At 41.2% G+C, this 27770-nt stretch overlaps 1 protein-coding gene across 1 annotated transcript in view; it reads right to left on the reverse strand.

Annotated features, from left to right (window-relative positions):
• The window catches only part of Satb2 (SATB homeobox 2), a 172019-nt gene that overhangs the window by 33213 nt on the left and 111036 nt on the right, over positions 1-27770 (reverse strand). The window contains exons 8-10 of the mRNA XM_028765750.1: positions 19243-19455; positions 14929-15084; positions 1783-1980 (exon numbers count right to left, since the gene is read on the reverse strand). Coding sequence (XP_028621583.1) covers positions 1783-1980; positions 14929-15084; positions 19243-19455 — 567 coding nt within the window. The remainder of the gene's footprint in view (positions 1-1782; positions 1981-14928; positions 15085-19242; positions 19456-27770) is intronic.

Here is a 27770-nt window from a genome sequence, read left to right on the forward strand (position 1 = left end):
TTCTACCTGCTGTTACTATCAGAATGAAACTTAACAAAAAAATTTTGCTCTTGTATTGGACTGAGACAGACCTTGAATATAAGGCCATGAAAAGTTCTTGGTTGCTGAAGCAGTCTTTTGTGTTCTGTTGGTTCAAAACAGAAGTCTGGATCAGGCTGCAGCAAATGAGAGAAATAAGGGCAGTAGGTGATGAGGAGTGTCCTAGAGTCGAATTTCTACTGTTGCTATGGTCTTTTACCTGGTTCATGCTTACTGGATATGCTCATGGATACGCTTAGTGTTTCACAGTAGTGAACAATATGGAATGGTACTGCAAATAACAGGGCGCTTCTCTGGAAGTATTTGAATCAGTTTATTTTCTAAAATAAAAGGTTGGTAAACTATACTGAGTTCTCTTTAATTTGAAGAAATTAAAAGTCTGAAAGCCACTGCTCTGTGTGACTCAGTATACTGGTCTAATTATCTGTAGGGAGGTTCCTTACTGTTTGGATGAAGCCCTGGCCAGGAAAAGATCAGGATAGGGAGAACAGAGGATAAGCATTGTGGCTCAGCCTCCCTGAATGAATGGCTCTGCTGTTTACTGACCCTGGATCCTCCCACCTACCTACCCTTGGTTCACTGAGAACTTTTCAAGCACTGCCCCAATGAATCCAAGAGTCAGAGCATGACTCTGACCAGAGAAACTGACATATAAAAACATGGCACCTTCGGCTGAGAGGCCAACATTTGATAAAATGAGGTTTGATGGGCCCTTTTACTTCTGTCTACTCCCCAGGCATATAGTATAGAGCAAAGAAAGGAGAGACAGATAGCTGAGGGGCTATTCTTCCACAACCTTCACCTTTCCTCTATTATGTCTGCATCATAAAGTGTATATCACTAGCCTTCCTTCACAACCATCTTCTATCATAGTCTTTACACACCCGTGCACACACACGCATTCCGCCTCAGCTTTACTCTTCTACATAGAAGGTAAGTCCAAGAGAGGTCTTACACGATCCCCTTTGTTGTAGTCAAGATTGCTGTTACTGGGCTGCAGGGCCAAACCAACTGATGCGCCAAACTCTACCAATACACTGGTTAATACTTCTTGAAAGTGATTTTAGATTCAGAAGGCCAGGAAACTCAGTTACTTCCAAAAGAAATCTTTTTTTCAATAAGATTGGAAAACTAACCCAACGAAGCATGCTACCCAATAAGGAAGGCTTGTAAAAGTGAGAACTGGAGACAGCAAAAACCCATCTTAAAATTCTGAGATCTATCACAGTTTCTCTCAGGGGGTTGGTCAAAGTTAAAGGCCAGAAGGCTGTTTTATCGCTTTGCACCCAACAAATACTCTGTGAAGAATCTTGGATCAAAATTTACTTCAGTTTTTCTTTAGAAAAAAAAAAAACTACTGGGCTAGAAACTGGAAAGGTAAAGGCATTTGATACTATGCCCATAGCCTCAAGTTGGATTCCCAGGGCCCAAACAGTAAGAAGCCAAGAATTGATTTCTGCAAGTTTTTCTTTGATCTCGTGTGTGTGTGTGTGTGTGTGTGTGTGTGTGTGTGTGTATGCGTGCGCGTACACATGCATATACACAAATAAATAAAAGTTAAAAGGCAATAATAGAAGAATCTGATTAACATTCTATTTAATTATCTGAGTGACCTGCTGTCAGGAGAGCCATTGCCATTGGCATTGATTTCCTGGTCATTTTCTCCAGGTCTAAGCACACACACAGTATCTGCTGTGACCTCAGGTACAGGGTACCTAAGGCTGGGGCTGGGGAGACACTGACCTGCACAGGCTCAGGCGGGAGCTGGACTACGTGCTGCATGCGTTCACTGTGGTGATGTCGAGATTCTTCCTCATAGATCACATCCCTCTCATGCTGGGGAAGATTCAGGAAACGGCGGATGGTGCAGAGATTCTCCCAAAGGGTGCGGTTTTCTGGGCTGGGGTTCTCCTTCCAACGAAGCAGTTCACAAAGCCAGCCCTGGAGGGAAGGAGATCATGAGAGTTAGGACTGCAGGGTGTAGAACAGTTCCAAGTCAACTCCCGTCCCCAAACCATGATAATGCAATGCAATGATGGCTTATATGAAAATAATACAGAGGCATGTCATTATTATACCAGAATTATTCCTACCAATGGTAGAAGCCACTGAAATGGCCCAACTCTTAAATCTATCCAGTGACCATGTTGGTACTTAGGCCAATGGTCAAGAGTCTCCACACTTTTCGTTTTTACTTTCCACATTATTATTATTGTTGTTGTTATTTTGAGATAAGCCCAGGCTAGCCTCAGATTCAAGGCATAGTCAAGGATAACCTTCAATTTCTGATCCTTTTGCTTACAACTCCCAAGTACTAGGATTACAGGCTTGTATTACAATGTCTGCTTATAGAATGGAGAGGCCTGGAGCTCAAACTCAGGACTTCCCACATGTTGGGCAAGCACTCTACCAACTGGGCTATATCCCCAGCCACAAGAATCTTTATTCCTATTGAACTTTCTTAACACCTTCCTATAGAATACATTCTCAGTGAATTTCTTAACAATCCATATAACAGAATCTTCTAGATGTACAAATGAGATTACAGTTACCCCTTCTCCAAAAAAGAATTTTTTTTATTTTCAGCCATAATTTTTGTTTACAAATTACCCAACTGGTGGTTAGTGTTCTACTCTAAGAAGAGAAGAAAGACAAACATGCATATATTATGAGATGGCAAATTTAAAAAAAACAAAACAAAACAGAATATCTTGGATGTCAACAGCACTGGGTCCTCTAGGGAGTTACTGTTCTTCTAATCATTAGTAACCCTGCACATAGAAACAACAGCCTCGGCTAGAATCAGAGCAAGGTGTATTTGCTTCATCTATGAGCACGCTGGGCTCACAGCTCCCTTAGCCATCATCTTCCCTCCGTGGCCACACCTGCAGGAAGGGAGACAGTGGGTCAGCCTGCACCTGCAATGCCTTGTTCCAACCCTGCCATCCGGATGTTCCCTCTCTTACAACTGCATGAGGAAGGAAATGCAATGCAAATGATGGCTTATATGAAAATAATCCAGAGGCTGTCAACATCGCTCACTGACTCATGTCAAAATATTTTACCCAGTAGCTTTCTAACCCATCACTTGCAAGCTACGTCGCTAATTTTAAAACCAAGAACTGTCCCACAATTCATCTCTTGCAAAGGGGTAGAATTTTTTTTTTCTTAAAAGGTGCATAAACACAACTGACTTTGTGAGAAACAAATCCCAAGCCTCCGCACACTCTCCATCATCACTTGTAAGCCAACGAAAGCTCCTGACACGCATCGTAAAAACCCCATATAATATCATAAGCTGTTGTTTGTCTAACTCTCCACTGTGTCTTCTGCCTTTACCCAAAAAAAGGCAAGATTTGATTATCTCCGCTGCATCAGCCAAGACAGCAACACCAGCTGTTCTCATTGTGCAGCCTCCTCCTCGCGGCCTCCATGTTAATAACCTGATCATTCCATTTTCCCCTTCAACTGCCGGCTGCAGCACTGAGAGGAGACAAAAACCCAGGCCTGTGTGCAGCAGCTGTGGGCACTGAACTGTGAAGCCACTGGGGATTTATAAACTAATCTGTAACACAACACTGCCTTGTTTTTACAAGTGAGAGGCCACATTTGCGCAGACCTGAGCTTTTCTTGCAATAAACTGGGAGCTTGGGAGAGTTAGAGAGTTAGGAAGAATGAAAACAAGGTATCTTACCATTTGCTTGCAAATGTTTTTTCCAAGTACTTCTATAGTCCCTCCCCTGACAACTCAAGAGACAGGTAGTGGTTAATTTTCAAGTGCCATGCACATGAAAAATGAAGATAAATTTTTATCACTACCAGAAAATAAATTATATTTTAATAAAAATCTCCTGGTCCCAAAGTGTTTTCTCGGGAGGTTCTTTATACAAAGGAAAGAATTCTTGAGATGGAAAATAAGCCATCTGTGGAAAAATTAAGCTCCCATTTCTGTGTCTTTTCACAGATCTGAATAAGTCTCTTGTGAACTCTTTCAAATGTTTCAAACAGGTATGTTTAACATCTCCCAGGGGAGGCAATAGCATGGAGACCAATCACCGAATGGAAAATAAAAACAAAAACCTACATCTGTTAAAAGATGAAGCTCTGAGATAGCCAGACCTTAAGGAAGACAGCACCTGCTGTTCTGCTTCAAGGATGCATTGCATTGTGGGAAGCCGCAGCTTGAAGGAAGACAGGTGACAGCTGAGTGGTATCTCCACTTATGACACTTGGAATGTCTCGCACAACATCCATTGCCACGTTTGATTTATATGCGCTGTTATAATCTGTGCTCATTACACTCACTTAGAACACCAGAGGCTTGTTATGGACTGTGTGCTATCTGCCATCGGTCTTTAAGAAGTGTAGTGCTCAATTTGCCCACTGACATGCAAGGTCTTGACCTTGAAGCTATTAGGGAGTGGATTAGACACAAGTGTGATCATGTGTACAGACATAAGCAAACCAAATTAATTTCTGGCATAAGGAAGTAGCCAGCAAGGCCCTGTTCTTAGGGCAGCAGAGAACTTCCTCAAATCCCTGATGGGCTGAGCTAATGGCATGTTTAAGGGAACCCAGTTTGGAAGATGAAGCACATTCATGGTATTTAGAGGGTTATTAATCAAGTTTCCCCACAAAGTGTTTGCTTGGCTGATCAGATTAAGGGAGGGAGCCTTCAACAGTGCACCCCCACCACAGCAGGCCCCAAGAAATCTGTGATACTTCACAGCCTTGGCCATATTGCACCATGTGTACCCAGCTGCTTCAATAATTAGCTTATGAATGTATCAGCTGGTTCTGTGATTTTTATAAATAATAACTAACCCACAGAGCAGAAAGCTTGTTGAGAGCCTGCACTAGCACAAAGTGGTGAGGAGCCCCTAACTCTAATTTGCTCTACAAAATGCTGATATTCCCACCAGCAGGACTCCTGTGATGCCATTTATAAATATTTATTTCTTATCTGAAATAGCAGTGCATTCTTTGGCCAATGTTCTTCTCAGTAGCCACGATTTGCTGTCTCCTGACTCACTTGCTTCCTCTGCACATTTGCATGCTAGCCTCCCTCCTCACCTCCCATCCCACCCAGCATCTTTTTGTTCACACCATCCCTCCAGGAGGCCGTTTGGGCACTGGCTCCTTTTTCTCAACAGGGCCTCATATTTGCTTGTCTAGTGGCTAATGGTCATGTAAAGAAGTGTCATGCTCTTGCATGAACATATCTGTACCTGTGTAACTGTGAGTAAACCCATCACTGAAGAAATAAAGGGTCCCTATGTTGAGATTTTTTTCATTTATATAATTTTTGCATACCATCCAAGAAAGTTTTGCAGTATCAGGCAAAAAAAAAAAAGTGTAAATGTCAAATAAAACAGTGACAGATGACTGTATTCTCTATTGAATAGCACTGTTTCTGTCATGCATGTTCAATGGGAACTCATGAATTATTAATAAACAAATCTCCTTTTTCTGTTAAAAATCTCAAGTAGGTTTTTTGTTGTTGCTCCCTGTGTGTTGTGTGGAACATTCCTGAAGTATTTTTATTTTCAAACACTGACACAGTTCATCTGATCTCCAGCCTCCAACAGCTCCTTCCTATCCTTCTCTGTGGCTTCCCTCTTATTCTAAGCCTGATTTTAAGTTCTGATTGGATATTAGCTGAATATTCAGACAGCCCAGTTAATGTTTATAGTCTAATAAACTGGGATTCTGTGAGTTTCACGGGTGCGAGCATGGCTCAGAATGGCAGATAGCATTCACATTTGCAGCCCTGAAGATCTGACTTCTCAGTTCTTGCCCTGCCCTGAAATGCTTGGGCAATCCTGGAGTAGGTGGCTGCTCTGCTGAAGATTTGAAGTATTATGAGCCTCAAAAAAAAAAAAAAAAGAAAAAGAAATGGTGGTGTCCCCTGCTTCTTATCTCCATGATCAGTTATCTCATTCCTGTCATGAACAGCAGATAGTAATTAGCTGTCAGAGTTCAAAAATACAAGGAAGAAACGACCTTGACCAATTGGCTAATAAATGTGTAAGGAAGTGCCAATTGGTCAAGGCCAGCTTCTCTACTGAAGCTGCACTGACTCCATGACCACTGTCACAAAACATACCACAAAAGGCAGACTGTCACATGACATACCACACAGGGCAGACTGTCATTCAGAAGGTGGTCTTGGCCCAAATTCATAACCTCAGCCAAATGATAAAACAAACAAACAAACAAACAAACAAACCCAAACCAAGAGAAGCTTGATTCAATAATCAGTCAGTACTCTTCAGATGTAGCCATAAAAAATGAGGGAAGAATCAAAGAGTAAAGACTAATAAAAATCACCAACCAGATCTGGGCTTCCAAGAAAAACATGGGAAGAAGAACTAAGGCAACAGGATCATATTTTCCATATGAGAGCTGCTAATTTCCTGGTTTTGTTGATTGCACTGCTATAAAATTTCTCTACAGTGATGGACAATGTCAACATTAAGGAAACGAGCTGGCGTAAGGGTGGGATATAACACAGCACCATTAGTTCTATGCTTTTTCTTGTAAACATTGCTGTGTCCAAAATGAATAAAAATAAGTTTAAAAACTTCCAGAAAGCACTAGAATTTACATATGAAAATATACAAGGAGCCCATGAATATGATTCAAGAGAATTCATCTTTCCAGTGGGACCCAGGGGAGGGGGTGGCAGTTCAAAGACTGATTCCTGGCAACCAATGGTTAATGAGTTCCTAAACACTCAGAAAATAAGCAAATAGTATTTATTAACATTATATTTCAGCCATCTCTTCAGCCTCTTAAGTAAATTTCCCTCGGTAGCAAAAACAAGTCTGATGACCCTCTCTAAATCTGCAGGTGAGGAGACACTCACACCAGTCAAGGTATCATTTGTTTACAATCCACATGTCCCAGAGAGTTGGATGCCAATCTAAATTTACAAAGCAAATCATGTAAATGTATTAGGACTCCTCCGTACTACCTGAAAAAATATCCCACCAATTCTTTTTGGAAAACAAGTAACTCTTGCCTATCTTTTAGAAAAGATAATTTTATTGATGAGTTGCAAGAAGGAAACAACTAGTACTTCCCAGTTCAAGACCATTGGAAGAGGTGACAGTAAGAACCATGAGTTGCTGCTGTTTGCTCATCCCTCAGTTCCTGAGGTGATCATATTCTCCAGCCACAGTGAATTACTCAGCCCTTGCAGACATTTGGTATATGCACATTACCACTCTATACTTTGCCATGCTACCCTCTTAGCTGAAATACCTCCCACCCAGATTGTTATCCCTGGAGATACTGTTCTGCAAGGCTCTCATGACCCTGCTTTCCCTAATCTCCTGTAAATAATTTTTTGCTCACTTCTGTCTAGGCATGGGTGTGTCTGGTGTACCTTCATCAGTAGGGCTGGCCTCTTCTTGATGGGAATAAATGACAAGGCTTCTTAATCTATGGTCTTCTGAACAGGTATTTTTCCTTGCACACAGTAGGTGCTATGCAGATGCTAGTTAGGCTGAACTGGCACTACTGGGTTATATAGAAAGTAGCACGTGGGGACTATTTTGTCACCTCAAAGTCAGTTCTTATTGAAGAGGAACACCAAATTCCAAAAGCAGTCCTGAAAAGGTCTATTTGCCCATCTCTAATATATGAATATCTCATCTTAATGCTATGGCCTCTAGGAGCTACTGAAGGCATTTAAGCTGTTAAAAAAGAGAATTAACTTTTCTTTGGTTTCCTGTCACATTTTTTTCTATTTAGTACGGAGTCCTTGGGGGCTGAGGTAGCGTATGACAAAGTCAAGAACATCATTGAGCCTAGATACCATTTTTGTTCATATTGAGGCCATGCTGTTTCATATTTAAAAAAACCTCACATGACCTGTGTGAGCTGCATTGTTTGAGGTTGTCAAAGAAGAATGGCATACATCACTAACACCAAGCTTACCATTTAACAAGCTGCTCTTATCCTTTTGAGCACTTTCTATGTGGGCACTGGTGAGAACTTTCTGTTACTGCTCATATTGGGGTCTTTAGAGTTTTCCTGGGTCAAAACTAAATGGAAACTAGCAATATCCATTTCAGTTTTTAACTACGACAGGCTGAGAATGTTCAAATGACCAAGGCATTTATAGAACATTAACAAGTCCTAGCTTGAGTGGGAACTCATCAGGCATGAGTTTGAATTTAATCTCTAAACTTTGGGTCTAAGTGCTTGGGAGATGGAGGGGGCCCCAGTGGAATCAGAGTGTGGAGTCCTGTCCATGGTACTGAAATGCCTGTGTATGAGGTTGCTAATTTTCCCTGTATCAAGACACCTGGTTAGGATTCTCACTTTCACCACTCATCAGGTCTTCTTGTTTACAGCAACAGCAATAATATTTCAGCACTGGGGAGGCAGAGAGAGAAGAGAGGCAAGTCTTAAACCAGTCTGGATTTTGCCTCAAACAAACAGACAGACAGACAGACGAAAAATATTCTGGGCTCATGACATGTTTCTGTTACATTTTACTTTGAGTGAGTGAGTGAGTGAGTGAGTGAGTGAGTGAGTGAGTGAGTGAGTGAGTACATGTGTTAGAGGCTGATAACTCCTATGACTTGCTTTTCTCCTTATACTACGTGGGTCCTGAAGATCAGACGTTCTCAGTGCCCCTACCTCTTGTGGCACCTTAGCTGCCCCAATGTTCTGATTTCTGTGTTAGCTCAGAATAAACTATAACCCTTTACTGAATACAAGTTCATGGCTTGCTTTAGTCTCCAGGAAAGGAAGTTGTTCCCAGTGAAGAAAGCATGGTGACATCCTCTCTTCCTGAAGTGTCTGGGAGAGAGCTGGTGAGTGAGCTCTAGCTACTAAACAGGAAGTTGCACCACCCTTCTGCCCCTCTAGGAAGGCTAATGAATGGGAAACTCAGCAAATGAACAGTTCCTCAGAATGACTCAAGCTTCTTGCCGCAGAAATGTAACAGGCCATTTCCTCACCCACATCTTCAATACAGAAAATGTCAGCATATGCAACCAAAGGGAATGTTTTCTGAGTTTCTTAAAGGAAAATTCGTATTATTAACCACAGACAGTTCGCTTTCTAAATGGAAGCACAGAAAGTCCCCAAACAAACTTTTGTAACTGTGAAAGGATTTCTCTTCAGCTGGTTGAGACTCTCCTCAAGTGTGAAATGAGCCAGATAGTATTCTGCTCTTGTTTCTTCAACACTGAATTCTCTTTTCATGAATCCAATAAGTGTCTATTAAAATAAATAACCCTCCTAATGATTCAAGATAACCTAATCAAGAAAGCTAAAATAGATAAGGGGCTGAATACAGGGGAGACCAGTCAAGGACTTCAATGAATCTCTGTTGAGGATGCCATCTAAACCCGAAAAAAGGAATGTGCTCAGTACTTGGTTACAGTTCAAGGTTAATTATGTTTTACCTTGCATGAAGTAAGTGAGTGCTGCTTTCTCTGGTGTCCAAAAGTGTATACTAAGTCCTAAGCTGAATCTTCATGGGGACTAATTTTCAGCTTTCTCTGGGCTGCCTTAAGCATATCTCTCACATTTCTGTGGATCTGTTTATAAAGATTATGTCTGTCATTGAGAATAATGAAAATTTTGTTTCAGAACAATTCTTTAAACTCTGCTGTGCAGAGCTTAAATCAAGAGGGGGTTTCATAAAAATGTGTCACCTCTACTGCCACAGATACATGGGAATATGCTCAATTTCACAAGTCTATGAACTTTGTTTACTTTGCTGTTTTGTTTAAATGTACATGCATGCATACAGGAGTACACATATATGAAAAAGCTATTCGTATGTGTACAAAAGAATAAATGTGAATCCTTGTGGTCTACACTCATACTAGAAACATATTAATAGCAAAATGTGCCTTACTACAACATTAAACAATAAATAATTGTGATGTTTCTACCCTCTTACTTCAGGTTACTTCAGGTTCAAATGTAGCAGAAGTGTTAAATTTTATGCTAAGCAAAGTTCCTCCAGAACCTAGGAAAGCAGGGCCACATGTCAGACTTGTGCTAGGTCAGGGCAAGGAGAAAAGCTAACAAATGGTGTACAATGTGAAAGGAGTATGGCTGCCAGTGGATGCTAATTCTCATGGTGTGCCCTAGGTCCTTAGCTTGCTTCCTCCTCTGTGTCCTGGCCCTGCGAAAATAACATAATAAAACAGTTTCCATGGCTGGAAGCACTCCTAGGCACCCATGTTCTTCTCTGGAAGAGCCATGGCATAGCTTACGCCTCTTCCAAACAGGACTGGTGAGGGTTCAGGGAAGGTCTTTTAACAGGGAAGCCAATTTGCTTCAAAGTCACACCCAAGTTTCCAAAGGAACCATACCATAAACAGGCAAAATATGTAAACTCAAAATACAGAGAAAAAAAAAGAGCTAAAAACCAATACCAACTTTAAAGACATTCCAATTTTGAGAAATTCATGAGCACCGTGACCAACTTTCATTGGTATCTAGTAAACAACAAGGAGAAAACCAAATAAACAAAAACTAGTTTTATACCATAAAACAGATGGGGTAGAGGGAGACAATCCTTTATTATGAGGTTGCTATCAAAACGAACCCATGGGGAACGTTTGCGGATGCTCTGCAGTAGGTTCTCATTCCTTCCAGTTATGCCAAAAGAAGGAAAGACTGGCAACCAGAGGGCCCATGGTGATGTGCAGGCAATCCTGTGCTCACTGCCCACACACTGCAGTTTCAAGGAGCCACTTCCATGGGCTGTCCCAAAGACCCTGTTGTGTAGGCAAAGCACACCCATTGTTTTAGCCTACTTCTGCTGAGGGCAAGCGGCATAATAAAACCAGGAGTCATCATGGCACCTTCTGACTGTGCTTCCTGGCACTTTTCATACCATAGAACTCAGCACAGCCACATCCTTATTTCCAAAACCTTCCCAAGGATGCAACCCTCATAATGTGACTAAATCATTAGTGTTAAATCATTTCTTTTGAATATATATACATACAAAATAGCAACAGTTTAGTCTCAGGCAACATAAGCAATAAAGGCTAAGAAACTCCAATAGTGAAACAATTTATATTTTATTATTCTCCCACATGAAGATCTTGCCTTTATTAGATAACTTATAACTTAGTTTTTAAATATCTATACTACTTAAAGCAAAAAATACATTCCATATAATCCCTATCAAAACCCCAATGGTTGGTGTGAGGAGTGTAGCTCAGTGGTAGATAACCTCCTTGGCATGTGCGAGACCTCAAGTCAACCTCTGACATCAGGAAATAGGCAATCAAACAAACAAATTCCATTTACATTCTTCACAGAAATAGAGAAATGAATTCTAATATTTGTAAGGAACTACAGAAGTCCCCCAAAGAGCCAAAAGTCAGAGACATCATATCATACCTCTTGATTTAAAATTATATTACAGGAGCTGAGGCGATAGTTCAGTGATAAAGCACTTGCCTGTCACACACAGGGCCCTGGGATTGATCTCCAGCACCTCCAATAAATGAAATCAACTTTTGTTACAAAGCTAGACATCAGAATTTCAGAATGTTGCTGTAAACACAAACACATAGGCTGACGGACCAGAATAGAATGCTTAGAACTAAATCCAAACATACGGAATGGATTTTTCAACTAGGATACCAAAAACACAGTGGAGACATGGAAGTTTAGTGAGATGACGATCAAAAGTTCAAGGCCAGCTATGTACTGAGACCCTAATTAACAAACCGACCAACCAACCTACCAACCAACCAACCAACCATTAAAAAATGGTCCAGAAAACTGGATCTCCATATCTAGAAGAATGAAATTGGATGCTTATGCCACATAAAAATCAACTCAAATTGGTGGGGGAAAGACCCAAATCTAAGACAAAAAACAGGCAATTCAAACTACAATTTGTTAAGTTGTTAGTTGAAAATTCAGAACACACCCTTTTAATGAAGATGCAGTGATAAGGCTTACAGGTCTATAGAGAGAACTAGTGCAGGTGAAGCACAGAGCACAAAGACACCCACATACATGGGAGCAGACACACTAGAACCACTTGCATGCAGAACGCAGGTTTTGTGGGAATCAGATGGTAGAGCTTTTCACTGTGACCAGAAACTCCTCTCTCTTGCTACAGAGCTCACCATCTTGTCTTCTCCTCTGCTCTTGCAGTGGGGAGAAGACCCTCCTAATCCTGCATCCTCCTATCCCTGTTGCATGAAAAAGACCCTCCCACCCTCTCTCTGCCTATAGCTGCAGAGCTCCCAGCCCTGACAGGGAGAGCACCCTACGAGTCTTCAAACCAGGGCCATTTCACCAGCACCCTCTGGGTCCCCAGTTTGTTTTCAGATCACCTCCTTTGCTTTATCCCAGCAGCCTCGATCCTTTACCTCCCTGCATACAGGGTGGTGGCCAGCACTACCTTTAATAACTGATTGCAGCCAATTCACACCAAGTGTGAATGGGTCCACTAGATGATGGTTGAGTTCTATTTAAAGTTAATTTCTAATGAAGTGGGGGATTGAGACCTACATCTAAGCTTTAGGGCTCCCCAGTTCTTAAGGGTTCTTAATCAACAACTTCACTAATTTGACCTCTATATGATTGGAAAGCCCTGGAGAGGCATTAACCTCTTCAGTCACACTGAGAACTCCAAAGCCCTCCAGAGAAAAATGACAGAATAACAGAAGTTAATGAAAGGAAGGAAGGGAAGCTTTGTTCTCTCATTTCTCACAACCCAAAGAAATGTGTATGCATCTTGGGGAGGTAAAATCTGGCCAAAAGTCATTCCTGCACAGGAAATATAGATTAAAAATATGTACCAAATCAAGCAATTGAGCCTGCTTTTGGGTGAATGCTGGTGCTTCCCGGATGGAGTATCTTTTATGCTGAACCGTCTTTAAAGCTATCTTATTTGGCAGTCTCATTTTTTAAAAAAGAAATATCATTTCTGAAATACTTATCTGGTCAGCTATTGGCAATATGGTTGTTTCTCTGTCCAAAAATTTAAAAAGTTCTTCTGAGGAAGCAGAGAGACTTCTAAGTGTTGCCCCACTTACGCTCAGCTTCATCCTTTGGAATATTAGTTTTCAGAACCACTTTTCCAGATTCTATGAAATCAGGACTATTGATTTCTTGGGGAGGCCTCAAAATGGTAACAGCCAACTGACAAATGCAGCTGTCCATCAGCCACTTGAATTAATTTGGAGAGGCTGGAGGCCTTGCTAATCCCAACAGCCACAGTGCCATGAGAAGCTTGTGTGCCCTTCAATCGAGATCTCAGACTCTGGTCTTCAGTTTATCCTTAGAAAAGAAGGACCAAGAAAAACTGAAATGTGCATCAGGACACAGAGGGTCAGGTTTGCAAAATCACTTGGGCAGCTCTTACCCCTCTGCACATTCACACATATGCCCCTTATTACCCACTGGAAAACCATTAAATGCACAGTAGTTTTGCCAAGTGGTGTTAGCATTTAACAGCTTCTTCGTTTAACAGCTCCAACTCTCATTATATTTTGCCATGTGGTACATGGGATTTTTATGTGTTTAACAGTTTAGGGAAGGCTCTATGGTGTTTTCTTTTCATGGATTTCATCCTATGGTTAGACATATCTTAGCAAACTCAGTTCCCTAGTTTCACTGAGGAAGGGAGTCAGTCATTTCCAAGAATGACTACATGGAAACTGAAAGGGGAAATAAACATTTCAATCCTCTTCAGACTCCTTTGGTATTCTCTCTCTTCATTAAAAACTGAAAGTAAGATATTGTAAAATGGAGGTCAAAAAAGAGGTTAATCTGCAAACAATTAGTCTAAATATACTAAATATGACGTTTATCATTTTAAGGACTTAATTTTTATTGAACTCTTTCTTGCTTAATAAAAATGCAACACCCATTAACTTAGTACTATAGCACACAGTAGTAACTCAGTACCATAGAATACTTAGTAATAACTATAGCACACCACAGATCTGTTAAGGAGAAGGCACAGACCATTTTACCATTTGCATATGTAGGAATGAAAGCATTTGTCATGCAAAGCACAGTGTAAATCAAGCTCAAAATCAAAGGGCTTCCAAAATTATGCTGCAGCTAACTTCCATTTCCTCTGCCCTACATTAATCCTTCATCTGTGGGATAAAGAAGGGTGCCCTGGAGCAGACCTAAGGTGATAGCTGTCCCCCTAAACAAACTGAGGCAGAGGGGGTAGATCCTATCAACTGGTGCTGCTTTCAGAACGGAAGCCAAGCATCTGTGTGCTGGCTTCCCCTGAGCAACACACTCCCTGCAGCTCTGACGCTGAACACTTTTACTGGATAAGCATCTATGTTTTTCTGCTAAAAGATTTTAGCACTTATTCTGGAACCCCCACGTGTGTTTTCTCCTGGAAAAACAACTGTATTCAATACGTGAACGAAACACCTGACAATCACAAGGTGTCTCTGGGGCTAGGCAAAAGTGGTTATTATAGCAAAGTCAGCCCTTCCCCTGGTGGGAATAGGAAGGTTATGAGCCCTAGATAAATGTGGTCTCTAGGAAGGGGCTGTTATGCACAGGCTAAATTTTTTTTTTTTAATTAAAAGAAATTGCTTCCCGAGAAACAATTTTTTTTTTCAATGAGTATAGCAAGTTTTGGATAAGGGAAAAAAATTTCTAACCCTTATTCTTTAATATCAAATACTTATTTAAGAGAATGAACACAGGTTCTGGCATTGTCTCTCCTCTGAACTCCGATGAGAGCTACAGCAAAGCCATGGGGCAGAAGGCAGAACATGATGGGCTCCCCAGGGGTTATTACTGTTATTATTATTATAAAAACAGATGTGTTTTTATTGAAGGGGAAGGAGAGTGGTCCCAGCCCTCCATTTTGCTCTTTAAAAAAAAAAAAAAAAAACAACCCCTCACCTGACTTTTGTTTGCAGCCACTTTGGCAAACAGGGCTTGAGACACCTTGGCTCTTTTCATCTCCTGTTGGATCTCGTCATAAATGGCAGCTGTGATGTTGACGTTGGCGCCGTCCACCTTAATAGGGAGGTCTGTTGTCGGTGTCGAGGTTTTGGCCTATCAAGAGACCATGAAAATAATAATTTAAAAAGTGCTGCATTCAGAGCAGCCATCTGTGCAGAAATTATCAGAGGGTTTCAGTCAGCTGATGCCAAACCACATTAGCTACAGAGGGACACTTCCTGTCCATTATTCTAATCAGGTTAATTGTGATTGGAAATAATTGCGATGCATTCCTATAGGACATACAGAATCCTGTCAGCTCTTGCTTCCCCTCATAGTAGCCTGGTAGCTCACAGGTAAGAAAGCAACCCTGGGCACATCAAAGTATAACATCTATCTACAAGCAAGCACACAAAACACACTCACCTTTTTCTTTGTAAAACATGACACACCTTACAGAAGAGCCAATTCTCCAAGAAAAAAACTGAGTAAATGGGTAGAGGTCTCTAAATAATAAATTATTACTCAATTTAACGCGCTCCCGAGAGTACCTCTTGCTCTTTATTAAGGCTTCATGTATGTTATTTGAGTATGTGCGGCCCCGTCATTATCGCCATTATGCTACCCAGACAGTCACCTAATTTCACCTAGGAAATCAGTAGAAATGAAACAAAATTTCATTTCATACAATTCGGCTTCAGATGCCTTCCATGAGCAGCTTTCATTTCCTTAAATTCATATTGTGGTTTCATGCATTCTGCCGCACGCGTTTTAATCTAATGATTTCCCATTAGCTTCAGAGACAAATGAAGGACAATGCAGAAGGTATCATGCTTCCTGGGGTAGGAATACCCTAAACCATCCCACTCAACCTGGTCCAAAAGACTGCCGGAGAGGCCAGGCTGAGTCTGATCCCTAAGCTGCCTACCTGGAAGGTACAATCAGAGTTCCTAACCCCAGCAACACAACTCAGGGACAAGTAAGCCCCATCCTAGGGGCATTGCTGACTAAATGGACCAGGGTTTGGTTCTTTTTGTCCTCACTCACTCTAAAATCCCATAATAAAAATGATGTCTGTAAATCACAACTCTCCCTGTGTTGATGCCCTGAGCTGCTCCTCCCCTAGGCTGGCACTATGCAGGTCTGATGGAAGACAGCATGCAGTTGGGACATGGCCGACTTGTGCAAGAATGTCGTAAGCCTGGCCTGCCTGCTCTAAATTCCCATGGAGGCTTGGTTTCCTGAGAGAGCATGGTGGCATTCACCATCTTCCTTTGCCCTCCGCATCCCAACTTCTTTACTAGTTACTGCCAAGTCATCGTGAGTGTAATTTATGGACTTCTGTGTCCCAGGCACTCTAGGAAGACTGCTAACTTCTGTTTTATCTTGTAGCTCTTGTAAAAATCCAATAGTGAAGTATTTGCATTTTTATTTGCAGGTCAAAGAGCTGAAATGACAGAGGTCTTAACTTGGTATAAAGGCCATGTAATAGTAAGGATGCTCAATGAACGTCTTGAACTCAGGCACTTCGGGCTTCAGAGCCTTGGGTCCACTATGCTACTCCACTTCCACATGGGGGAGGTTGCTTTGGCAATAATCCTCTTCCCACAATAATTCAATCCTCTAGATTATTTTTTTCTAATCAAACTATGTACCCACTGCACACTCCTTGTTAAAAGAATGATAGAACATTTCTCAACTGTTGTTGTTCACTGTCACTGTGTACCTTGGTGCTTAAACCTTCACTTAAACACTTAGGGCTAAAACACAGCAATAGTAACTATGGTGCATGGGTAAGATTCTGAATTCTGGCACCAGTATAAGTACAGTTCAAACTCCCACTCTACCACACAGCCATGTGAACTCACTTACACGAGCTGTTTAGCCCAGAGAAGCCTGTTTCCTCATTGGAAACACAAGAATGTCACCACAAACCAGCAATGGTGGAATCATGCAGAATGCTCACAGTACTTGCTGTGCCACCAGGGAGAGTGAGTAAAGGACTATTCTCATGCCATGTCATTTTGTTACCAAGGACACTGAAGATACTGGCCACTGAAGAATGACGAGGAAACACTGGAGGTTTAATTTCAAATCAGGAACATCTTCAATGTATTGACAAACTGATAATAAAGTGTTTGAGGAGTCTGGAAAATGATTAGTGTAAAGCTGCCTGGGTGTACAAAGCTGCTCCTCCAAATGAGGATGGTGTGGTTTCCACTCACATCCACCCTCAAACAAGAGCTCTATAAAAATTTGCATCATTTTTTCCCAGTTATGAGACAGGGTGTCATGCTGGCCTTGAACTTGCCTTGTAATTATTGACCATGAAATTATGGTCCTCCAACTTCTCTTAAGTGCTGAGATAGCAGGCATGTATCATGTTCTGCTGCTGTTATTTGTACAAAGCATCTTTATTACTGAGATATGTCAGAATGAATTTTAAATACATAGGCACATAGGTATGCATGAAATGTTGAAAGACTCCAATAACTTTCTTTTCTCAATCTTCAGCAACAGATACAGAATAAAATGGTAATCAATGTACAAGCGTGGTTCTAGGATTATAATCCTCAAAAGCATGTCTGAATATTTCATATGTATTTTCAGAAATAAAAAAAAACAGTAAAATTAAATATGTAACTTCCTATACTTACCCCTAAAGGAAGTTTTATCTAGGAAATTTCAAGATTGGATCCTAATTCAGACAAGGAAAATATCCTAATGTAAAGCCACGTTAAGCTGCTCGGGCTCTGGAAGTGATGAGGTCTTTCGAAAGGTGCCGGTGATACTATCTTGTTAGAAAAATATTACAAAGACACTGAAAACAAAACAAACTGACCTGTGCCGTTTTCTAACAAGTACAAGTGGCCTTCTTCCCAGAGAGCTGCCTGGGGGAGACATGGAGTAGGAAGTGTGACTGGACTCTCCGATGGTGGCTAAACAGTCTTTTAAATGGTGCAAAAGTACTACTGAATTTACTAGCAGTCAAAATGAATGCAAATTGTCAATGTCCTAACAACAGTTCACTATGTATGTATGCTTTGATATTTAAAGAGAAATCAATTAAAGGCTTGGTTGCAGATGTTCAAAGTAAGTAGTTGAGACTTTAACAGTAAATATGACTCATAATCTACAAGTAACACAATTTGGCGGGCCACGCCAGAGGGTGATCTACAAGTACAAGTCTATCGTAGGGCACTAAAATACAGTCAGGATACAAGGGAAGACAGTGACAAGACACTTGTGAAGGCTCCATTAGCTCTGAGTCTGTGTTTAATCAGCTTCTTGAACTTATCAGAAAGCAAACCAGGAAGAGCAAAACTATAGTTTTTCAGCAAGGTAACCTTTTATTTTAATGTACCCAGTTTTCACTTTTGCACAAATAGGTTTGCACTAATTAACCTTTGGCTTTGAGAACCGTAACTCAGAATTTATGCAATCCAGAGAATCAGAGAGTGAAATGGTTTTATCTGTCAACAAAGTAGGGAAAATTTAGGGAATAAGTGGAAATGAGCAGCTTGCATTTGAACTGGAAACGTGCCCTGTCCACCTTGAGCTCTGAACACTTTAGAAGTGTCCAGATAGGGAGACCAGAAATCCCCAAATCCTAGAGTGACAAAAACTGAGGCCTCCTGTCACCAGGATCCATCGCTCTGGCCCAGCTACTGCACTCCCTACACACAGAACTCTTCCACTGTGTTTCTTAAAAAAAAAAAAAAAGAAAAGAAAAGAAAAGAAAAGAAAAAGAAAAAAAGAAAAAAGTTATTTTATTGTTAATTGGGGATCAGGGTAGGGTAGGTGCACATGAGTGCGGGATCCCCCTGGAGTTGGAGTTACAAACAAAAATGATAATCAGTCTGACCCGTGGAGCCATCTCTCCAGCTGTCCATTTCATCTTTCTGAATTGCTCACAGCAGCATCTGAACTATTGCTTCTTGTCCTCAACCACACCCCCAGCCCCAGAAAAATAAACAAGTAATGTAAGGAAAATAAAGTACTTGTTGTACAAACACAACACCCACAGGAACCCCACTTCTTTCTTCTGAAACTGTATAATAGACAGGAACTCACCTCCTACTCTTACCCTGTCCCCTCACCCGCTTATGTGGAAGAATGGGATGACACACCCCCACAGCACGTGATTACCTCGTGATACAGCCAGAGGACATATCCTTTGACCTGTCCAATAGTGTTTCTTGGTTTTCAAGAGAAAACAGAATGTCCCTGAAGCAAGAGGTTTGTCAGTGACGTCTGGAGCAGACAGCTCACCTGTGGGGTTCGGGAGGAGCTGGGGCTGCTCGAGGCAGAGGAGACCATGCTCACATTGGGGTTCATGCTCCGCTCTCGCTCATCCTGGTAAATTCGATCACGCTCCACTTCAGGCAGGTTGAGGAAGTTCTGCATGGCCCTCAGGTTTACTAGAAGAGACTGAGACGCAGTCCTGGGGTCTTCTTCCTTACGCAGTATCTCTGACAATAATCCCTGGTAGAGTGGGGAAAAAATAGGCAAAGTCATGTCTACAGATTTACGGGTGTGGTTTCCGTCTTCCTCCCCAACTGCCCCTCTATTTGTTTGGCATAACCAGCTTGAGAGGATATCAGGAACATGCCTAATTCCTTGGAGCTCAGGAGGAGTCTGTATGAATGTGCTCCCTTTCCGGGGCGGTGCCTTATTTTAGGACTTCTATTCTGCCACCTCATCAACACTGTAATAATCCTATGTGTGCCAATGCCAGCGAGCAAGGTAGGCGCTCAGGAGGAAATGTGGAGCTGCAGTTACCACCAGGTGCCTCCAGCAAGTATTTCAGGAGCTGTTAGAACTCTCTCTGCTTGAAACTGGGAACTCTTGGCAGTCTTGCTTAGCTTTACGAATCTGCCAAGTTTGGTAAATTTAGTTCCGACATTTAAACAGCATGGGAGATTTACATCGATTTTAAAAAAATAATAAAAGTTTGGCTGAATTTCTGTATGACCGGACACTGATTTCAATATAGATGTTTCCTAAGGCAAAGGGTGGGTGGAGAATAGAAAGCAAATGTAACCTGTCAACTCCGATAACTTCTCAGCCTCCATGCACAGCAGTTATGCTTTCACAGGTACCATGAGGTACCCCAGACTTTTGTAGGGTACCCCCATGGGAAGCTCTAATTTCAAGTGATGAAAATGTGGTCACATAAGCTAGGCACCCGGACATGCTCTAGTAGCGTTGGACTGTAGTGTTGATAGGCTCTGACGTCCCGATCGACCTGATGTGTTCTGAATGTGTGACTTAACTAAAAAAGGGAGCTTTAAAAGCAGTGTTTTTGTGCATCTAATGACACAGAATTCACAAAGATTTTCTCGATACTCTAGTAAAGCAGCATGGCCTAAGAGGACAGTAGGAGGCAGGCTAGAGAAATGGTTGTTAACCTACAGGTCTTGACCCTGTTGGGGGTCAAATAACCCTTTCACAGGGGTCACATAGCAGATATCCTGCTTATGAGATACTGACATTACAATTCACAACAGGTGCAAAATTACAGTTATGAAGTAGCAACAAGAATAATTTTATGGTTGTGGTTACCACAACATGAGAAACTATTAAAGAATTGCGCCATTAGGGAAGTTGAGAACCACTGAGCTAGAGCGAGGTTAAGACAGAGCAGACCCATTACTGTTGCAGGCACTTGTTGCATTACCACCCAGAAGCATCAGTCCATACTCTCAGCTTTTACCGTTTTGCAGGGCACTGTCAGATGAGGGTTTAGGAAGAAGAGCTAAGAGGTTAATCCTGTACTTTGAACACATGAGGCTTGCCTGATGACCTCGGTTTGATTCTTGGGACTTACAAGTGGAGAGAATTCATTCCTGCAACCAAATGCAATGTGCACTATGGTGCATGCATGTACATGCATGGATGTGCACACAACATGCCATACACATACACAGAGACACATAAATGAACCTAACATTTTTTTAAAAATCACACAAAACAACTATACTGCAAGGAACCCACCAATGGCATGCCACCTGTGAGCTCTGAACTTGGAGACCACATTACGTTGACTAGAGGGATCCTAGTACTTGGGAGAAGTGACCACACAAACGTAGCTAGGAAGCACAGTGTCTGCTTGAGGTCAGAATGTGAATAAGGATAAAATATACCACATAATGAAGCTAGAAGAAGTGTGTGTGTGTGTGTCTGTGTCTGTGTGCCTGTGTGTCTGTGTGCTAGTTAGTATGTGGGCATGCACATATGTGCTCAAGGAAAGAGCAAGGTAGGCGGTATGTGTAAAAATATCCTACTGCTAAAATGATTAGAGGAAAATCCAGATCTCACGGCATGCTTTTAGAAGCAACAAGTAAGGCACTTGTCTTCCAAGAAAGTATGCGTTCCATGAATCGATTCTCCTGAAATTAAGAGTCACTTGTGCCTTAGGTCACCCTGCTTCCCACTTAAACTGAGCAACCTGAAATGGTCATAATGGATTTGCTTCAAAGATTTTTTTTTTTAAATCTCTAAATTAATATGAAGAAAGGAAGTGGATTTTAAATTGCTCCCAATTTCCAAACCCAGTAAGACACTAAGATTGAAACTCTCTGCGCTTCATAATGAGTCATGCAAAGAAAGAACAGGTTAGTTTTCTCCCTCCTCCCCAGCCATTCTCCTTTCTGTCTCCCCTACCTACCTTCAGGACTGTAACAAAGGAAGCTTAGGGTCATCATGGAGGAACTCATTATGATTATAAATCAAAATATCTCAGAGGCAGAGTTTAACTTATTCTTCCTTCATAAAAGTATTTTCATGAGTCACATAGTATAGTACAGTAAAGGCTCTTACATATAAAATCGTGATATAAAATACTATTGTTCTAATACACCATATCTAAAAACTATGTAGGTTCCCAAACAAAAAAAAGTCATTAAAATTATAGAGTGTTTTTTATTTATTTCTTGGGTTTACTTTATGTTTTATTTTAAAACTGCATAGAATCTGTCACATACTAGAGAACCTTCTAGGAAAATTCCTCCATCTCTCAGGGCAATGCATATAGAGCACCCTGGAAGATGGCTGCTGGTCAGCATCACTGCTGAAGCTAAAGACAGACAGCATTTGTATTTTAAGTAGCTCGTGGAATATATTGCTTCTGTCAAGTAATTTACCTAATTGCAGATACAGTCTCAAATGACCAAGCTTGGCCAGTATCACCTTCATACGCAGCCTCCAGAAAATCACAACATTGCTCCAAATCCTTTGCCTCAACTCTCATCAGCATAGCAGTGGTCCCAAAGTGCATTCTTTCCACTGGGGACATTTTCAATGATAAGTGACTAACTAGAGTGAACAAGACCGTAGCTGCTTGGTTTTGATATTTTTCACTCTGGCTATTTGCGTCCCTTTAACTCATGTAAAGTAAGATTTTAAAGGCACGGTGTAAATTCTGCAGACATACATGTGAAGCGATGAAGTGTGTGCACGCGCGCGCACACACACACACACGCACGCACACACACACACCACCACCCCAACCCACCACCCACTAATTATCAAGATGAGTAAATGTTTATTATATTGAATCTGTCTTGAATGGAACATAAATTAATAATTTATCTCACATAAATATTTCTAAAGCCTTTGCTACTATGTCATCTGGCATTTTAATTATCAACCTCCTGCTAAGCAGGAGGTGTCACTTGGACAGTGCCATTATGTAGCCTGAGATATAGAAAATGTGGTGCAGCTCCTGGGCTTTGGAAGGAAAAAAGATGCACTCCTATCAATAGGAAAGTCATGAAAGGGAATTAATAAATTAACCAGGATAATGCTTATTAAACTTTCATATCAGTAATCATATTAAAATATACTGCCAGTATTGAGCAAAGTGGCCATTAAGTGTTTGCCTCATTGTAGGCAATAGAGCCTTCTCCAGGGAGACATAACAGTTTCTTCAGCAGTGTAAGACTACTTTCATAAGACAAGGAAACATGTTGCCTGCAAGGGCACAGGTAACACAATGTGCACACACCCTCCACATTAGTTCCTGGGTTCAAAGTCACTGGAGGGAAAAACAAAAAAGGTTTTGGCAAAGAGAGTCTCAAAGGGGCTTTCCCCTGGCTCATTAATGGGAGAGTGTACAAGCTATTCAGACCATTGCTAGGACCAGCAAAGAATAGATGGTTTGGGAAGGAACTCACTAAAATTAAGATAATTCAAAGTATAAAACAACAAACTGTAAATGCAATCTGGCTTGCCTGATGATACACAGTATCTTCAGATAGAAGGAAGAAATTGATGTGATTTTTAAAGTAAAAGAAATAATGTTTATCTGTTGTATAACAGCATTTCTAAGTAATATTTTGAATGAACTTCCCTTCTCATCACTGAGCTTTCTGTTTCAATACTTCATCAACTGATACAATGTTTCCTTACATTTGTGTACAGGATACATGCTGACACTCATAAAAGTGCCAGGGTGCCATACACATTACAGTGACTGACTTTCAAGCCTCCACACTAGCCTTGTCACCTTCTCAGGGATGGCTGACAGAGTAGCTTTCAATCCTAAAGAGAATGTGCACCTGCATGGACTAGGTCTTAGGTTTAAGAATTGTACAGATCCCTGTAGAGCAGGTCAGGACTGACTGGATCTGAACGGAGAGACTTTATATGTGGTTTTCAAGTTTTTGGTACCTTTCTAGAGTTAGGCTATATCAATCACAGAAAAAAATTATGGAAACACTAAGCCAAATATTGTCCCTCAACTGTTGAGGGAACCCCCAAACCCATCATAATCATCCCAAAAAAACAACAGCTCCATTAATTCCTTTCTCATTTATTGGTTTAAAAAAATCAGGGAAAGGGTGAAGAGACAAAAAGAAAAAGATCCTGCTTCCATAGAGTTCTCTACTTGGTGGGAGGAAGGTTTTATAGGAGCATGCTGGAAAAGGCGTTGACTGGTTGCACTTATTCACACACAGGTGGTCCCAGCTTTAAGGAGACAGAGGGAAGGTCATGAGGTCAAGGATATCCCTGGATCATGCAGTGAGATTCTGTCCCAAATACGAACAAGGGAAGAAAGGTAGACAGAGAAATGGGGAAGGGAGAAGAGGGGAAGGAAGCAGGGGAGAGAAGAGAAAAGAGGAGGGGGGAGTGTTAGGAGATGAGAGGGAAACAGGAAGAAAAGGGGGAAAATGACAACTGCCATAAATTCAAAATACCACTAGTACCATCTTGGTTCAAAATAAGAAGATGTATTGACAACTGTGGGTCTGGAGGGGCTGGGCTTTATGGAGGAGGTGAAATGGGGTCTGACTGAGTCTTTAAATATGAATGGCACCTGCTGGGAGAGATAATGGTCTAGCCAGGAAGGGGAAAGACTGCAGAGGAACATCTGAAAGAAAAGAGGCCACGCTTTTTCCAGACAACCAAGGGAAGTGTGCTTTCTCGGGTGAAAAGCTGATACAGTGGTATAAAACCTTCTGAAGGGACAACGACCGTGCACATTAATAAGATTTGGAGGTACTGGTGTGCACACACACCAAGCGGCACACACTGCCCCCAAAATGAAGCGATATTAGATAATATGCTCTGCCTTTTTGTCACCTGCAACAAATTAGGCTTTCAATATGCAAAACATCTTCCTTCCAGAAAAACAAATGATCATGATTCCACTTAATTGTAATTTAATGAGGCATAATTTATTTTTTAAAGTGATATACACCAGGTGTGTAGGGGGACGTGGAGGAGCCAAAGTCTGGTGTTTGTCTAAGAATCAAAGTAGCTGGAGGCCGTTTCCATCCCTATAAATTACATATGTGGCTGCTTGTGGCCATTGAAGTGGGAGACACAGAAAAAGGTAACTTGTGGTGTTTATGTATTATTCCAACAGATAGAGGTAACTCAATCCAAAAAGCAACTCACTGGCCATACAGCAAAGAGTCTCAAAGTCTGGGCTCCAATCTGGCAAGGGCAGACATGAGAAGGTCAACATTAGCCCCTCATGTGTGCTGCTGAACTGGGCTCCAAGGATACCCATACAGGCCATACTACTTTAGGAATACAGAGGCTGGGAGTGTCAGGAAACACATGCCCCATTTCCTCACAGCATGCATTAGTCATTAACTCAGAGATAGGCGAATACATTTCACAGGGTATTTAATAGCAAACCTTTCCAGAAGTCAAGTGACATCCCTAATAAGAATGAATGATTCAAGAACATATTGCAGTCAGGCAGTGGTGGCTCATGCCTTTAATCCTAGCATTTGGGAGGCAGAGACATGTGGATTTCTGAGTTCAAGGCTAGCATGGTCTACAGAGTGAGTTCCAGGACAGCCAGACAGCCAGGGCTGTACAGAGAAACCCTGTCTTGGAAAAAAACAAAAAAACAAAAATCAACAAAAAAAAAAAAACAAGAAAGAAAGAAAGAAAGAAAGAAAGAAAGAAAGAAAGAAAGAAAGAAAGATCACAATGATTCTGAAAGTATGTGTTTACAGTGGCATACTGTTTGAAGCAAATGATGTTATAACCAATAGCAAGATTTTTAAAAACCTGAAGGTAAAAAAAGAAAACAAACAAACAAAACCCATAAACCAATCTGTAGGCTTGTTCCTATTTTCCAGATTAACATGACAGAAAGGCAGAGACAGAGGAGGCTTTCAGGACTTGGGCCACTCTTCTTGTACCCAAGAGTATGGCCTGTTTATGACCATTCTCCTTGAATACAGACAGGGAGAGAAGGCCCTCCTGTGTTGCTTATATTCCACCATCCTTTTCTCAGGCTTATATCAGCCTTAATTCTCATTCAGTTCTGATGTCCATGCTCAGGTAACAATAGAAATTATTGTTTGTTCTTCATCATCATCATCATCATCTTACAACCAATTAACATCGGTGCCCTCTTAAGAAGCCAGGTAAAGTCAAATTCCTAGTCTGATCCTACATAGCAAACTCTTTACTCATTGGAGGTTCTCTAGGAGTTACCCAGAGCAGTGAAGCCAGGGGCATGTAGGTGGTTCCTATTGGCATCCACTGCTTAAAAGCTGGCCTTCCTTATGAAGCTCTCTCCCTTACCTCATTTCCTTCTAGATGCTCCTGAGACATTTCTCTTTCTGTTTACGAATATAACAGGTTTCCCATAACCTACAACTGTACTATGATTCTGGCTGTTGAAAGTCATTTGTGTAATGCGAAAAATATTCACCCCACCCCCAATTCCCAGAGCTCTGCTGAGCCATGAAGCCAAAGTACTTACTCTGATTTGAATAAAATCTATACTGGGCACAACAATGGCAATTTGATTTTTATTATTAAAAATGATGTGCTAAATCCTCAAAGAAGATGTCGTTATTGAATTAGTTTAATAAAATCTCTCTTTCATTACAAAAGTTCTTTATTGAGAAAGACAGCCTATGCATGTCATATTTTGTAAGATGGGTTAGATAGAATTGAACACCTAAAGGGAATTAATGTATTCTGCAAATAACAAGGCATATAAAAGTATCTGTTAAAGGCCAGAGATATGCCATTCAAAGCACTACAGATAGCCCTCCTTTGACTGAGGTACACAGGACTAATTCAGTCTCACATTGATACCTCTCATCCTTTACTGCCCATTATAAAAACTATCTTTCTCCCATCAGATAAAGTCACTGGGGACCAATTCTCTATATTTTGTGCTTGGTGTTGAGCTAGTGATATGGAGAATATAGACCTTTAAGAAAATACTTATTCATTACAGTTCTGGGAAGGAGTCTTATCCAAGGGTAAAGAGTCTACAGCGGGCCCTAGCAGGCCACATATTTAAAGACTGTCTCTTGAAACACTCAAGATCATTCTATTCAATCTACTGAAAGCAATGGCTGACAGTGAGTGACACTTTGCTTCATGAAAATCTCAATTTAGAACAACTACATCATACACCTTAAGTCTGCAATTTATAAATGAAATACTTGTGTCATGAGAAACTTCCTTCCTGGTGCATTCAACAAAACTTGACCATGGCACCTGACACATCAATATTATTCATGCAATACAGGATAAATGGGCACAGCAGAACATTCTTAAACATTCTGAAAGCCAAAAGAGCCTGTGTTGTCTTGAATACAACATCCCTGACCAAGCCATGGGCAGGTATGCCCAATAAAGAAACATCCTCAGCCCAGTTCTTGTCATGTCCGCCATTTTTAGCATATGGAACCTATGTAATGACAGACATATTTGATGACTACCCCATGTCACTCTTTCTTGCCCTTTGCTCTGTTTTGTTTTTAGGAAGTGATAAGTACCACAACAGGGCTACACATGCACATTCAAAGCCAACATTTTCAAAACACACTAGCACTAAAAAGCAAAAGCAGAGAAAAGAGCAGGTTGTCTTTGGAAACACTCTGTCAGTGATGTACTCAGCACTGGGCACAGACAGGGCTTCTACATACACTGCAAGTAGCAGGCACAATGGCTATCTCATTCATAAAGTTCTAGACCCTGGTTGTCCCTCGTTTCCATGAAAGTTCTATGAAATTATTATAGATATTCATCACATTTACTAGTTTGCTAATTAACACTAGCAAAATTAGTACTTCTCAAACACAAAGCAAAACAAAAAGTACAATTTCTGAGCATTTCTATCTCAAATATATCAGGAGCTTTTAGAGATGAGTAAAGCATGAGGTGCCCTGCAACACCACAGTGCTGTGCCCCTTCCTCTGGAAACTCTCCATGTTAGTTCCTATCACCTCCAGGATCACAGTATCCAGGATCACAGTATCCAGAATCACAGTATCCAGGATCACAGTATCCAGGATCACAGTATCCAGGAT

This window comes from Grammomys surdaster, unplaced genomic scaffold (genome assembly GCF_004785775.1).
Source record: "Grammomys surdaster isolate TR1022 unplaced genomic scaffold, NIH_TR_1.0 165, whole genome shotgun sequence".
Lineage (NCBI taxonomy): Eukaryota > Metazoa > Chordata > Mammalia > Rodentia > Muridae > Grammomys > Grammomys surdaster.